Below are 14,991 nucleotides of genomic sequence, written 5' to 3'. Positions count from 1 at the left end.
ATGACAACTTCACTGGCCCTGCCTGTTCTAACAGCCCCAAATTCTTAAAGGCTTAATGGAGTGGTTCTACATCATCTGTTTTGCCAATGGGATTCCTGGGATGGCATTTCTCATAATTTGCAGCAGTCACTATAGCTGCATTCATCCTCAACAAATATTAAATTTTTAGCCAATTATATCCCAGACACACACTGTAATGAAAGGATATGTCAGCAATAATTAAGACATGTCAAGCACAGAGGGGGAGACTTTAAATAAGGAACCTATTCCTCTCTTTATTAATATATATAAATATAAAAAAAATCCAAATAACTGTTAGAACTATTTTAATGTGACCCTGAAGTTTGTAATGTATCTTTCACTTTGTAAGAAATTTTTAAGCATATATTTAATCCCAAAGTTCCCAGTTGTTAGCTTCTTTTTCTACTGAGTTTTTTTCCTATTCTCCGGGATGGCATTTTCCTCTAGACAAAGAACCATGTTTCTGGCTGAGAGACTATATGATATTTTCCTGTAGCTCTGGATTTGAAAAATCTAGCCCTCTGTCTAATTTAGGCTAGTACTCCTGGAACTTTATGAGCTGCAGAACTTTACAACTGTTTATAATTGCATGGCGTTAATGACAGAGAATGGACATCATTAACCTGAAAAACTGAGAACTCTGCTGGTCCATCTTGATAGAAGATGAGGTAAATGAAAATCTAGAACCAACTACAGAGGGAATTTATCTAACTGTTTTCTTCTTTGCTTTTTCTCCGTATTTCCTTTTCCTCCCTCTCATATTTGTCTGATTTCACACCAGATTAATTGGTAAATGTCAAATGATAGGAGAAAAGGGTTTAAAGTAATAAAATGGTAAACAATTATATTCTTGGGTAAGAAGTGGGGACCTTCACATCAAGATTAACTGATCACACAATACAATCCAAAATTATTACAAAATATTAATGCAGTACTATAGATTTACATGAAAATTCACAAAGACAATCTCTGCCCCCAAAGAGTTTAGAGTCTAAATAAAGTAAGATAAAGACAAGAAAAATAGTCTAGGAGTGAGAGAAGAATGGATTACTTAAAGAAATTGGCTTTAAAGAGATTTTTGAAGGAGGAAAGAGAAGGCACACTGGATAGATTGGGAAACAAAGACTGTTCCATGAATGAGGAGTAGCATGATAGAAGGCATGAAGCCAGCCAAAAGTGGGAAGTGGAAATTAAGTTTTTAGAAAAAAAGAAAACAGACTGGAGTGAATATGAAGGTGGGGACAAAGAGTTTGAACTTCTTGTGATGAGAGGCAGGAGGCCCATGAAGAGATTCTAACAAGTTGGTGAAAGAACAAGACTATTAGTGGCAGCCTGTTGAATGGACTGTGCATAATGGAAGGAATACAGGCAATGAGGAGAGAGAGAATCAAATATTAAAATAAGGCCTCTATCATTTTGACAACACACCAGTAGCCACATAAACACCAAAAAAAATCCCATTAACATAACAGATGTTCAGAGGCATTTACGCAAGGTACTACCAAGGGTTGAGGGGAAGGCTTAACAAGAAGCCCGCTGTTTGGAATTTGCTTTAGATCTGAGCTTAGGCCTGACCCTCAATTTTCTGATTAGGTAAAAGGAGTTTTTCCATATCAGGACAGACTAGTATATTTCTGCCACAACAAAAAATTTAAAATGAAAATGAAAAGTAGTTTGTTTTTGCAATAATTAAACATGTTTAAAAGATTTACCAATAGTGCAATACTTTTTGCCTATGTGTCAGTTCTCTGCAAAGTTTAAAATATGTAAGAAACAACACTGAAGAGACACCCAGAAATACTGCTAATGTTTTGATTTCCCTGTATTAAATTTAATCCTTTTAAATATGATAAGATATTGAATATACATACAAATGTCACAAAGTCATTCCTATTATTATTAATATAATATTCCACTTGGTAGCAGCATTATGTTTAGGCTCTCTCTCAATTTTGCAATTCATGAAACAACGATCATATTTGAACAGCTTTATTCATCAGCTGCAACCTTCATATGCAAAGATGGTAATAATTTCAAATACACATATCTTGGTTTGAACAGCAGTGATAAAAAAACCACAATATGTACCTGCAGGAAATCCCATTACATTGAATATTCTGTCCAGCTGGTCATGGTGATAAGGATTACTAGTTTTGATGTCCTCTTGTCGACAGTGGAATATTGGCTCTGATGTTAGCAGCTCTGCAAATATACACCCTATCGCCCAAATATCTTTTTAAAAAAGGAGAAAAGAAGTAAAATCAAAAGGATCTTTCCAAAAGAAAGCACAGATCTTGGTCAGGTGGAAGTATTAGTTCTTAAATAGCTTATAAACTCTAATAAATAAGGCTCCTGAATTTCAAGTATTTAAGTGGAACTTGAAATTTCTATTATAAGATCGCAACACTTCAAATTTTACCTTTAGCTGAAATCATTTATGTACAGCACAGTAATTCATTTTTCAGAATGTACAGTACATTTATATGATGAGAGCTGAAAAAACATGCAATAGCTTAAAGATTTGTAACTACTACTTACTGCAACTAGGAGTTAGTTGACTAATAACAGCTAAGTTGGGAGACTACTGGGGAATTGTCTATAAATCTTAACTAAATATATAAATAAAATCAAGTTTTGATCACTTTTCACGTTGGCCACTTCACTTTTATGTTGTATTCCTTTTCCCTATCCTTTTACATTTCAAAACTTCAAAGGCCCATAGGTGCTACTGAATATTAATAAACTCCCAAAAAGATACATGTATAACAGAATTTTTTGTATTAGGTAAAAATGTTGGCTTTTCTCTACAAAAGCTCCGAGAGAGCTCACTTTCAAAATGTAATCTACTAAAACTGAAAGACATGACTGAAATAAGGAACAATCCCCTTTTGAACTACTATTAGAATGTCATGTCACATTGTCCCTTTTCAAGCGTATTAAATTTGAGTGTATACACACTCTCTCTCTCCACACACCCACACACACACCCACACACACTTAAGACACTTTCCAAAATCAAGAAGTGTTTAGGAAAAGCTTTTAATCTTTGTTGATGTGCCTTAGTTTGTAAATTCAATAGACGTATTGCATTTTCTAGATCACATTTACTGTAGTATGCATTTATGAGATACCTAACTTTTGCACCATTGTGCTAAGCAGAGCCTTGAATGAGTAATAAAAGGTCATGAACAAGGACGGAACCAAATAACGTACACAGAATAATCCTACCATTCAAGTTTCATATAAAGTGAGTTTTCATATATATTGGAAAAAGTTATGAGCTAAAGCCTATGAGTTTCTCTGCAGCTGTTTACCATGTGCTGTGAGCAGAAAAAAAATAGCTGATATTATTTGTGTAGAAGGAGGAAACAATAGGATGACAAGCAAAGTTTTAGAGAAAAAGAAGAGAGGTCATTAAATAGGTTAAGAAAAGTATTTATTGGTGAGAATATTTTTAGTAAAAAAGGTGACAGTAAGAGTGGCGGAATTTTTTTTTTTTTTTTTTTTTTTAAGTGTTCAATCTAAAAAGGTTGTAAAAAAATTAACATTTTCTATTGTAATTACACAGTGGTGAGGTATAAAAGAAGTACTTTACAGGAGCAATAATTTATACACGTGTCTTAAGTTATGTTTATACCACAATAAAACACATGTGGAGGTTCTCCAGTCCCTTGAGAAACTTCCTTGCTATAGAATGAGCAAAGATGGAAAAACCACCTACCATATGACGGAAGGCTGTAATAGCTGCCAAATGCATTTTTATGTAATTTAAAGATAAAACCCTGTCATTTTTAGCTCTAAAATGTAATCTAGTACAAATGATAACAGAGAGAATGGCGGGGAAAGATACTTTATGTCACAACAGTGCTTAAATCTCATCCACCTTTGGACATATGTATCACGAGTAGATTGTTTCCTGCTATGTAACAGCACTCTTTACATCCTCAGAACAGGTTGTTTCTAACCCAGCAAACCATCTAGTTGCCTTGTCTTGAGCAGAAGAACCTTGAGGTCAGAGTGATGGATTTGACAAGCATCCTGAGAAAGGAGATGGGGATGGTCCGGGACAGTGGTTCTCAACCTATTTACCACTGTGGGACACATATGCAGCTCTCTGTGTGTTATGCAGGCCACATCCACACAAGTATATATACACTACCTGTACAGCCCTTGAGGATGTTACATGGGCCACAGCTGTGTGCTGACTGGGCTGCAAGTGGCCCATTGCTTGAGAACAACTGGTCTGGAGAATGATCAGTTGACAAACAGTGAGCTGAGAGAGGTAAGGAAATCATGTTAGTCTTGACCATGTCTGAATGACAAGAATAACTTTGGGTTTACCTTTCCTTATCTTGAACAGCACCTTGGATATCAAGGGAGTTGGGGGAAATGCATACAGAAGGCCTGGACCTAAACAAAGGAGAAATGCATCTCCCGGAGAGTGGTGACCCAGACTGCCTCAAGAGCCTCTTGTTCTTGGCTGTGGCGAACAGGTCTATCTGTGGGATGCCCAAACATTGAAATATGTGATGGAGTATAGTGGGATCTATCTCCTATTCATGATTTTACAAGAAGCACGTGCTGACAGCATCCTCTGTGGTGTTTTCTACAGCATCTCAGCAGCTTACCTTCCGGGTGATCTGGTTTTGTATGCACCAATTCCAAAGCCTCACTGCTTCAGTGCAGAGGGAAGACTGTCTCACTCCCCCTTGACAGTTTATGTAAAACATGTATGACATATTGTCCGTCATGATCTTTAGGTATTTACCCCAATCAGCTGGAGGAAATGGATACAGGCATTCCTGACTGGTCTGAGTTCCTACACATCCAGAGTTGATGTGTAGGGTGGATTCAAGAGAAGATCACCTGCCTTGAACAGTGTGAGCATCTAGGTGAGCTTGCCATCCCAGTATGAATGCATCTGTTGTTATACTGATGTTGGAGATGGCTGAGCAACAACAAACATTGGCTAAACAAACATTGTGTGGGTTCTTCCATCAGTTGCGGGATTTTTTTTTCCTCCTACCCAAGGCATGGAGAGTAATTTGATTAAACTGTATTTGCTCCATGAATTAACAGTTCTGAACCACTTTTGGAGGCAGTACATGTGAAGTCTTGTGTGATTTATTAGAAAGGTGCCAGTCGCCATATGTCCCAATAGCTGGAGATAATTTCTGGTCAATATTTGAGAGCTGACTTAGACTGTAGTGACTAAATTGGTTAGAGTTATGAACCTGCATGAAGGGAGGAATGTATTGGCTATTACTCCATCAAGGCAAGCTCCAGAATTTGCACAGGAGTTAAGGTGGACCTTCAGATGTTTAATTGTAGTCCCAGTCTGAGAAACAGGTCTAGGGCCCTCTGTGTGGCCATCGTAGCTTTGTTGAAGGACTACCCTTTGAATAGGCAATCATCAAGGTATGAGAAAATCAGTTCATTTTCTGTGAAGATGAGCGCTACCATAGAGAGAACTTTTGAGAACACTCTGGATGCAGACAAGAGACTAAATGGGAGCACCATCGACTGAAAGAGCTCTTGACCCAGAGTGAAATGTAGGAAACTTCTTTGGGAGGGGTGGATCACTATATGGAAATAAGTGTCTTGAAGGTCAAGAGCAGAGAACTAATCCCCTTGATCCAATGATGAAATTATTGCTGCAAGAGTTACCATTTTGAACCTCTGAATCTTTACAATCTGTTGAGTAATCTTAGCTCTACAATAGGTCTCCAATCACCGCTCTTTTTTGGAGGCAGGAAATACCTGGAATAAAATCTCTTCTCTCTGTGTTGCATGGGAACTGGTTCTATAGCGTCCAGATTCAGGACAGGGTCTATTTCTTGTTGCAAAAGGTGCTCATCAGAGAGCTCCCTGAAGAGGGACAGTGAAGAGGGTGGGATGCAGGGAAGGAGGTAAAATGGATGGAGTATCTTGTTGAAACAAACAAACAATCTCTAACACCCACTTGCCCGTAGTGATTGTGACTATCTATACTATTATGTTCACCACTTTTATAAGATTATGATAAATTTTGTACTAAATATGCCGTGTGAGGTATCATTTGAAACACCATAATCTGCTGAACATTACTGTCCTGGTAAAATGTGTGTATCAACATTGTATGTAAAGTTACAAGAGTCTACTATGTATCATGCTGTAACATGCTCCAAGTTTAAGTAAAGCAGGCCCAAACCAGAGTCTCAGGACTGGTCTACACTAGAGAGTTTTGTCAACAAAAAATCAGCTTTTGTCGACAAAACACCTGGAGGTGTATAGATTAAAACGCTCTTCCCACCAATGTAACCCTCATGCTCTGCCAGTATCATAAAACCACCTCAACAAGGGCTTATATATCAGCTTAGTTAGGGTGACAAAGTGTTAATGTAGACACTGCCTCCCTTACATCAGCTGTGGGGCTGTCATTCTTGTCAATTTCACTACTCCAAATTGACAAGAAAGCCTCTGAGAATTGAGCAGCAAGTCTCCACTCCCAGCTAGAAGTGGGATGAGAAGCCCAGGCTGGGAGCAGGGCGAGAAGCCTGGGTGCTTCTGCACCTGCTGCCTGCCAGGAGCTGGGACAGCCTTGTCAATTTCACACCTCAGCCATGAAATTGGCAAGGCTGCCCCGCTCCAGCAGGGAGCAGGAGGGGGCAAGAAGCCAGGGCAGCTGGACCCCACTCCTCAGGGGTGAGAAGGGCTTATCACGGCTCCCAGTGGGGAACAGGGAGGAGAGAAACTTGGGGCTGTCTCCCAGAGGGAAACAGGTAGTGGGGTAGAGAGTGCAGCCCACCAGGAGACTGGGAGCCTGTGGGGGCTCCTAGCAGGGAGCTCAGAGACTGGGCTCTCAGCTCCCCACACTGCCCCTCTTAGGTCAGTGAAAGTGCTCCTGGGGAGGACACACTTCACTGACCCAAGGCGGGTTGTGTGGACATCAGTGACCTTACTGAGGTGGATGTAAGTCGACCTATGTTAGGTCGACTCATTTTCCCAGTGTAGACAAGGCCTTAGGAACAAAGGACAGACCAACTCTCAGCCAGGTGTTAAAGGCCTATCCCCTGCTTAAGCAGCCATTCTTCAGCAGGGGAAAGGTGTAAACCATACACTTCCATTACATTACAGGGATGGTTCAAACCTCATGTCCACAAAAGACTGCGTGTGACCATGACTCAGCAAGGATGTTTCTAGCATAAGAAAGTGAATTATAAAGAGGGGAAGAAAAACTTGACTTCACTCCTCCATGACATCAATGAATATCTGAAGGACTGAACTATGGAAGAGGAGTCTCAGGCTGAAAAGAGACCCATCCTGTGAAATTTACTGCAGCGTATGGTGAGGAAAAGCTTCACTTTTAATTCTGTTAGCTTTTTAAGTAAGCCATTAGCTTACATTTTATCTATATACTATTTCTGTTTGGTAACCATTCTTGACTTTTATACATCATCACTCATAATTACTTAAATCTATCTTTCTGTAGTTAACAAACATGTCTTATTGTTTTAGCTTAACCAGTGTGTTTGGATTAAAGTGTGTGGGAAACTATTTGGGATAACAAGGGGTGCATGTAATTTTCCTTTGATGAAATGATGGACTTTCTATGAGCTTGCATCATTCAGTAGCGTGCTGAACAGCACACCAGCCATCTGGTGTTGCTCTGCAGTTTAATTCACGAGTGGCTAGCTAGCAGCACTCAATACTGTGCAGCATGTTAGAGGTTGTGTGTGAACAGACAAGAAGTAAACATTCTTACAGCAAAGCAGTGTAAGAGGCATCCCAAGCTGAGGTACTGAGGGGACACAGCTGTTCAACAGTCCACACTGTACCTTGGAAAATGTCACAGAGATATGTTCCCAATTCTGATGGAGATAAGAAAGGCAGTCACCAAAGCAAAGGAGAATGCAGATGGTTGCAGCAGATAAGAGTGGGGATAGTAACTCAGCACCTCAGCCAGCCAGTCAAAATTGGTGTTTCAAAAGTTGTAGGTTGTGAGGCTGATGCCTGAGAAGCAGCTGGTCTCCTCTTTTGGAACTGTTGTCTCTTGTGCTGGGGTTCATAATGTCTCTGGGAGGTGGGAAGCTGGGTGAGATGAGATCTCTGTGCCATCTAGACCTTACTGAACTTTCTTTTTTATGCAGAGGTGTAAATTCCCACAACACACCAGGCTTAAGGTATGCAGAGATTCATCAGTTTTTTCTGCAGAGAATTATGATCCACCAAAATGAAGGTTCTCAACCATATTTTGGAGCTCCCTAAGAAAAACCGAGAGCTAAAGCCAGGAGGACCTCCTCATGACTGCCACTGTGGAGACAGAATGAGGAGCTGTATCAGTGGCGCCCAGAGAGGCCTGCAGAGATGTTCTTGCAAGCAGTTGGCCCTCCATGATGATTACCTGGAATTGCTCCCCCTGGCCTGTTGAAAGATGCTCAGTAAAGGTATTCAACTTTGAGTAGTTAGTGTGGCTGTATTTCACCATGAGGGCTTGATAATTGGCGATCCTAAATTGTAAGGTAGCCAATGAGAAGGACTTATGACCAAATAAATCAAGACACTTTAGGTCTCTGTCGTATGGAGTCAAGTTAGCCTAATGGTGTCTGCCACATTCATTCATGGCAACAAGCACAAGGGAGTTTGATGCGAAAATAAAAATTCAAAGTCATTGAAGGAAACATATTTTTTGTCCACCCTCTGTGGTACTGTGGCTGAGGTATGCCAAATTATTTTTGCAGTGTCTAGCAAGGCCTCATAAATGATGTGGGCAGATGATAAAGTGTACAGAATGTCAAGTAATTTATGCTGCTTCCTTAACACCCTCCAGTGGAATTTGCAAGGAATACGCTATCCTTTTAATGAAGTCCTGGAGCTGTTTAAAATCATCAGCCAAGGACAAAAGATCTTGCAGATCAGGAACCCTAAAAAGAGAGAGAGGTGGGGACTGTCTGCTCTTCTCCCAGTGAGAAACACTAGCGGCCCCAGAGAATTGCTAGTGGTAAGCAATCCAAGAATCCCAGTATGGCCACTGAAGTAGTGCATAAGGCATGGGTGGAGGCACCTGAGGTGTCCATACCTGCGGTGTGGAGTGTCTCTCTCACAAGGATAATCCAACTCCTTAGAAGTCTCAGAATAGAAAGTTCCTTGATAATGGAAAGGAGAGCCTTGGACAGAAATGTGAGCGACTGATGAAAAGTCCCCATCGTCTTCCTCGTACTCAACTTGGTAAAGGTGGATCAGTCAGAGAGATAGGCAGAGACTCCATCGGTACCACGCAAATCTCCAGGTGCTCAATACTGAGAAAATGTCACTGCTGAACAGGGGAGATTCAAGCATTTCTGTTACTGCCAAGTCCCGAGGAAATCAACTCTTTTGGTACTGGAACAATGGACGGTACCAATGAGGTAAGATGGGCACAGGTATCTATGGCAAAAGGTGCAATTGGTATTGAAGGCCCTATACGCTCAGATGAATGACCAGTAGGTGGTCATTCTGGTCTTTTGCAGAGCCAAAGTGCTGGGTACCGAGGTCCTAACAGACTCTGTCGGTACCAATTTAGAAGAGCTGGTCATCTTCTCTCTGCCATTCCAATCACCCGACGGTAACAATCTTCTGGAGCCGGAACCCTTAGAGTCCTTAGGCTTGCTGGTGGTCACAGTACCAGAGGAACCTGCAGCCTCATGTGTATTGAGTCAGAGATTAGCAGGTGCCAAAGTGGGTGTCTGAAACAGAGACCATCTCTCTTAGGTAGATTCTCTACTCAGAGACTTGAAGACCATTTTCTAGAGCAGTGTTTCTTAACCTGGGGTTTTAGAGGGGTCGCAAGTGCAGAGCTGGTATTGGGGGTGGCAAGAAAGGCAATTGCCTGGAACCACAGGGGCGCCATGAAACTAAGTTACATGCCTCAGCCCCGTGGGGGTGGGACTCAGGCTTCAGGGGCACAGTAGTTTGGAAAGATTAAGAACCACTGTTCTAGAGCCTTTTTGAGAGAATTCCTGAGATTTCCTCTTCAATGCTCTAGGGAAGTGCTGCATCGAAGTGGTTGATCTATTCAGAGAGCATTGTCCCCTGGTTAAGGTTAAAAGCTGGTGGGAGCGAACTCTCCAACATGAGAAGATGTAGTTGCCCTTGATTTTAACTGCAGACAGAAATTACACTTTTGGGGAACGTGTGACTGCCCAAGGCAGTGGACACACTGGGAGTGTCCATCACTGACCGGGACAGCCTCTTAGTACAAAAAGGCAGAGTTTAACCCTGGGAGAACCAGGCATACCCCTCCCAGGGTTTAAGTTCCCCTGAGGGGGAGAAACAAAGAAAAATAGGTGAAGGGACAATAGTCCTTATCCTAAAAGTATAAGGAAAATCTTTTTTGTTTTTAATCAATAAAATTACTACAGCTAACTAACTCAAAGGAAACTAAGAACTAACTCTAACTAGTAAGAATGTGAGAAAAATACAGCTGAGCTAATCTCAACTCAGATACTGTTGAGACAGCTGAGAAAAAACTGAGGATTGTTCGCCCACGCAGCTCTATATAGCCTCAGTGCAGGGCACAAGGCTGTAGGGGACACATACACAAGCTGAATGGATATTGCCACCTAAAATCTCCATTCTGAGGCACATGGGGCGCAAACACACCTAGAGTGAAGCACCTATGGGGACATTACTTGCAGAAGTCCTTCTTAAGAGGGTTTCCAATCTTTACCAAGCCAAGTATTCAAGGACAACACGGAAGAGAGAATTCTGCAGTCCCGCCTCCTCCCCCAGTCTTCTCTTCTGTCTCACTCACACTCACAGAAAAACTATTAAAAACACTAACGACAACCTCATACTGGGTCAAGCCTGCCCATGTGATAGTCTGTACTACTGCCACACTGAGTCCCTCTCTCTTACATTCAGCACTTTTCACAGACTGACAGCAAATGCTAAGTGTGACAGAGCAGATTCAGCAGTGCCATGCTTGAACTGGTTAGCAGATCAATACGGCAGGACAGCAGCAGGAGGAAAGTGACTTTCCCCAACTTTGGTGCTTCTTCTAGATAGATTTAAATGGAGGGAGAACCTATTTTTCTATTGCTAGTAACTTATCTTTACTGGCAACTGCCTTGAGTTAAAAAGTCTTGGGTGGCAACCCTCCCATTAAATAGCATGTTTAAACTAGTCTCATTTTTCACAAGAAAAAGCAATAGTTTCCTTGGGGAAAAAGAAAACAAAAAATAGTAAATAAAAGCTGTATCAAAGCCACATCAATCCTGACAGCTGCAACATAGTTTCAGTGCAGTTAATGCCTTCTCCAGTCTATACATTTCATACACTGTAATTTTGTTTTATGTACCCATTAAACTCTAAGTAGTAAAAACTAAAAGTAATAAAACTGAAGTATTCTGTGCCCTGCTATCATTTTCTGGATTTTGACAATTTTAAGAGGTGCGTCAATATTTCATTATATTGCAAGTAGTAATATGCTTTTTGAAATTTCTGGATGACAAGAAGCTATATACAAATTATACATCAATGGCATTTGAAGTCAGAGTAGAAACATTAGCAAGTTTATTTTGTTTACTAGTCAGGAAACTGTTTTAAGAACAGTTTTTAAACTAAATACAATATCAGTGATTAATGTTTCCTCTAGTAATTCAATGGTGTACTTTTCTACCTGTGTTATATTCTCCCATACTTGCACTACATGCCAGTGTTTCAGTAATTCAGGTATATTTTGCCTAAGTAACACATTAATAAGCTGATACTTAATTTTACTTACCAATAGCTTTGGTATAATGCCTTGCTCCAAGAAGTAATTCTGGAGCTCGATACCAGAATGTTACAACTACTGGATCCAAGTCTGCTAAAGGCTTCAGAGGTGAATTAAATAATCTGGCAAAGCCCATATCAGCTGCAAAATTGAAAAAAAGATGCTTTAAAAGGTTAAGAAAACTACACATTGATCAAATGAAATGATTGAGCTCATTTGTTAGGTCTACCAAAACTGTGCTAAAAAGCAAACACGCTGTAGTAAATATGAATCCTGATAGTCTAACTTTACCATTTCCTTATAGCTTTTGTTGAAGTTATTCAGCACCATCACATATGAAGTATATCATTATAAATCATTACTAAAGCAAGCCATTTAGAATCAAGAATTTACCACTGTTCTGAAAAAAGCATGCCAACTTGTGTAGCTGTCAGAACATTGGGTAAGTCCTTATTGGCCAGCGAGGGGGTCAGTTTTCAGCCTGGTGGAATATTCCATTATCACAGGGATGTTCATTCAAGAAATGTTAAAGGGGAAAAAAGTGGGTGACATAGTAATTCTGCAAAGGTTAGAATGATTTATAATACATACATGTATGACACAAGGACTACCTATGCAAAGCTGGTTGCAGCTGAAGCAGGGTTTCCTTCACGCCCCAAACATGAGGTGACTCCATCAATGAGGGTATCTTCTTCCCTGAAAGCCTCCTCTCAATTTAAATTGGTCACAAAGTATCACCAGTACCAAGACGAAACCATTTAAACTATGGTTTTATAATTTCTTCCATTTTGGGATAACTTCCCTTTTCTAATAAAAGCCTTAAGAAAAATATTCTGTCTAAACTGCTTGTTGGGATTCGTAATTGACAGCTTCCCACAGAGCTATCTGAATTGACCAGAATTTAGATGATACAGGACAAGATGGACAGAGGATAGAGAATGGGAGTATTCCCACTAAATTAGGTTTTTTAAAGTCCCAAGCACCAAAAAATTTGGTATGGTGATGTGGGGGCCTATATATGCTGAGTAGGACTGGGGAGGAGTGAGAGGCCTAAAGCAGTTTTGAGAGAGAATGGGTTAAACCCATGCCACACATAATAACTCAGCTACTGAGGAAAACTTGCAGAGTAAATACTCATATCTAATTTTGCTCCACAATCTGAAATAACTATTTGCCTCTATGTGCATCCCTACTTAAAATTATTTTATTGCATTTAAAAAGAGACATTTTACAATTTTCTATATTAAAAAAATCAAGGTAACTAACTCAAGATATCAAGAATTTTTAGGTATCTATGAAAAAAATGTGGAAAAATACCCAGTAAAAAGTGGATTTATGACTCAAAATGACATAAGTCTGTAAAGCTATTTTATATTAAATATACCAGTGTTGTGTTTTTTTAAAAACTATTAATACTGGAAGAGTGGAAGCCCTTGGTATAGGGATACTTCTGCATTCTTTTCCTTGTTGTTGCAAAATCATGTTAAAAAATTGAAAATTTTTCATACTGATAACACACTTAGAAATAAAGATTTTTCTACTGTTGGGACTGGATGGCTCAGAGGACTGGTGGTCGGATGCAGAATCTTTCACCTGTCCATCAACAACGTCTGACCAAATTTAGTAGAGATCTAAGGTTATTACCAAATGACTTCGCACGTAACTACCTCTTGCGAAATCAGCTGGTGGTCTACAAGCAAATACTAATGGATAATTGTCTACATCACAAAAACCATCACCACAATTGACACTGAATGTGCCTGGAGACTGACCTACACTCTCACTCTTGGAAGTGCATGCTCCATGAAGTATAAGGTAATGGGAAGAAATGTTCACTTCTGCTGTCCATGCTGTAACTGTTTTGCAGATAGAAGACCTTGGTCTCTATCATCAATCTTACACCTCTTAAGGGTGCTAAAATTTTAAAGGGTGAGATTTTCTGAAGTGATCAGCATTGATCTAATTCTGCTCCTACTGAAGTCAATGGTAAAATTTCCATTGCTCTCAATGGGAGCGGAGTTAGGACAATGCTGAGCACCTCAGGAAAATCCTACCCTTAATTAGCAAATTAGTGATTAACAGTTGGTGTTTCAGATAAACAAAACCACCACAGAATACAGAGTGATAATGCGGAAGAATCATCTCATAAAAGAAAAAGTCAGAGGGAAGTGAAAAACAAACTGGTTAAAAAAAAATTCTGCCAAACTGGACTGCCTGACTATATTAGTATAACAATACAGGGTGTGCGTTACAAGGCTATTGGTTCATCGATGCCATACTAGTGCATGCCATGGTGTGGCTCATTACTGTTAGACTATGGTTAGATTATTTTTAGTAACTTTTTAAAAAAGACTTTATAGAACGATTTGGAGATTCTGCAAATTATCCTTTCACTGAGAAAAGTGGTTCACACCAGAAGATAAAATAGTGGGGAAAGTATCAGTTTCTTTCCCCTCCCCCCACTTCCCACTCACCATTCTGAATATATTTAGTGTTAGTTATTACTAAATGTCTCTCTCTTAATTAACGTTTTCTGGACTTTTTAAGACCCCTTTTGCTTCCTGTGTCTCCTAGGAGTCTGGCTACCTTTCCAAGGGCAGTTCGTAGACCAACAGCCACCCTCATTTTTTATTATAAAATTTAATATTTGGAATAATTAACAGTTCCCTATTTAGATTTTAAAATACAAAGCAAATTAGTGTCTTGGCACTTTGGTGGTAAAAGGAGGTCAGTTAAAATCTCACTTATTCTCCTTCATTCTTCCAAGCTGCCTATTATCTTTGTCCCATATTAATCCCTCTCCCCACACACACCCATGTAATATAATGGCATAGGGATTTCCCCCCCCTTTTCGTTGATGAGGCTGTAGCTGTGCACCATTGGGAACTGGTGCACAGGTGTGATATCAAAAAGCCAGTCACTCAAAATAGTATTTGAAAAAGTGTCCAGTCACATACTAGTATTATAGTAACTAATTTAAGTGATACAACGGCACCTTCAGAACATTCTAACTTAAATGCTACACTGGGACTTATCAAAGATATAACATACCAATTTTTACTCTTCCTCGCTCAGGACCTTCACCCATAACTAAAATATTAGCAGGTTTCTGTGGAAAAAAAATAAATATACAATACATATACCAAGATAAACCTAAATAACATTTGTCTCTGAAACAATAAATTAACTTTGTTTCACCAGTTTTAAACCAAATGCAGCATGATAAAGTGATAGAT

General features: G+C 39.8%; 1 protein-coding gene across 6 annotated transcripts in view; it reads right to left on the bottom strand.

The window, feature by feature from the left end:
- CDK8 (cyclin dependent kinase 8) overlaps nt 1–14,991 on the bottom strand; it is a 171,630-nt gene that overhangs the window by 24,122 nt on the left and 132,517 nt on the right. For 5 of the 6 annotated variants that reach the window (XM_067562899.1, XM_067562898.1, XM_067562900.1 and 2 more), the window contains 3 exons: nt 14,807–14,864; nt 11,765–11,896; nt 2,110–2,253 (listed from right to left, as the gene is read on the bottom strand). In XM_067562899.1, the coding sequence (XP_067419000.1) occupies nt 2,110–2,253; nt 11,765–11,896; nt 14,807–14,864 (334 nt within the window). The remainder of the gene's footprint in view (nt 1–2,109; nt 2,254–11,764; nt 11,897–14,806; nt 14,865–14,991) is intronic. The other variant, XM_067562903.1, reaches the window with a different exon arrangement.

Source organism: Emydura macquarii, unplaced genomic scaffold (assembly GCF_026122565.2).
Source record: "Emydura macquarii macquarii isolate MOO-44397 ecotype Brisbane River unplaced genomic scaffold, CSIRO-AGI_Emac_v2 contig_2473, whole genome shotgun sequence".
Taxonomy (NCBI): Eukaryota; Metazoa; Chordata; order Testudines; family Chelidae; genus Emydura; species Emydura macquarii.
Note: the sequence above shows the minus strand (reverse complement) of the source record. Positions and strands in the feature narration are given on the sequence as shown.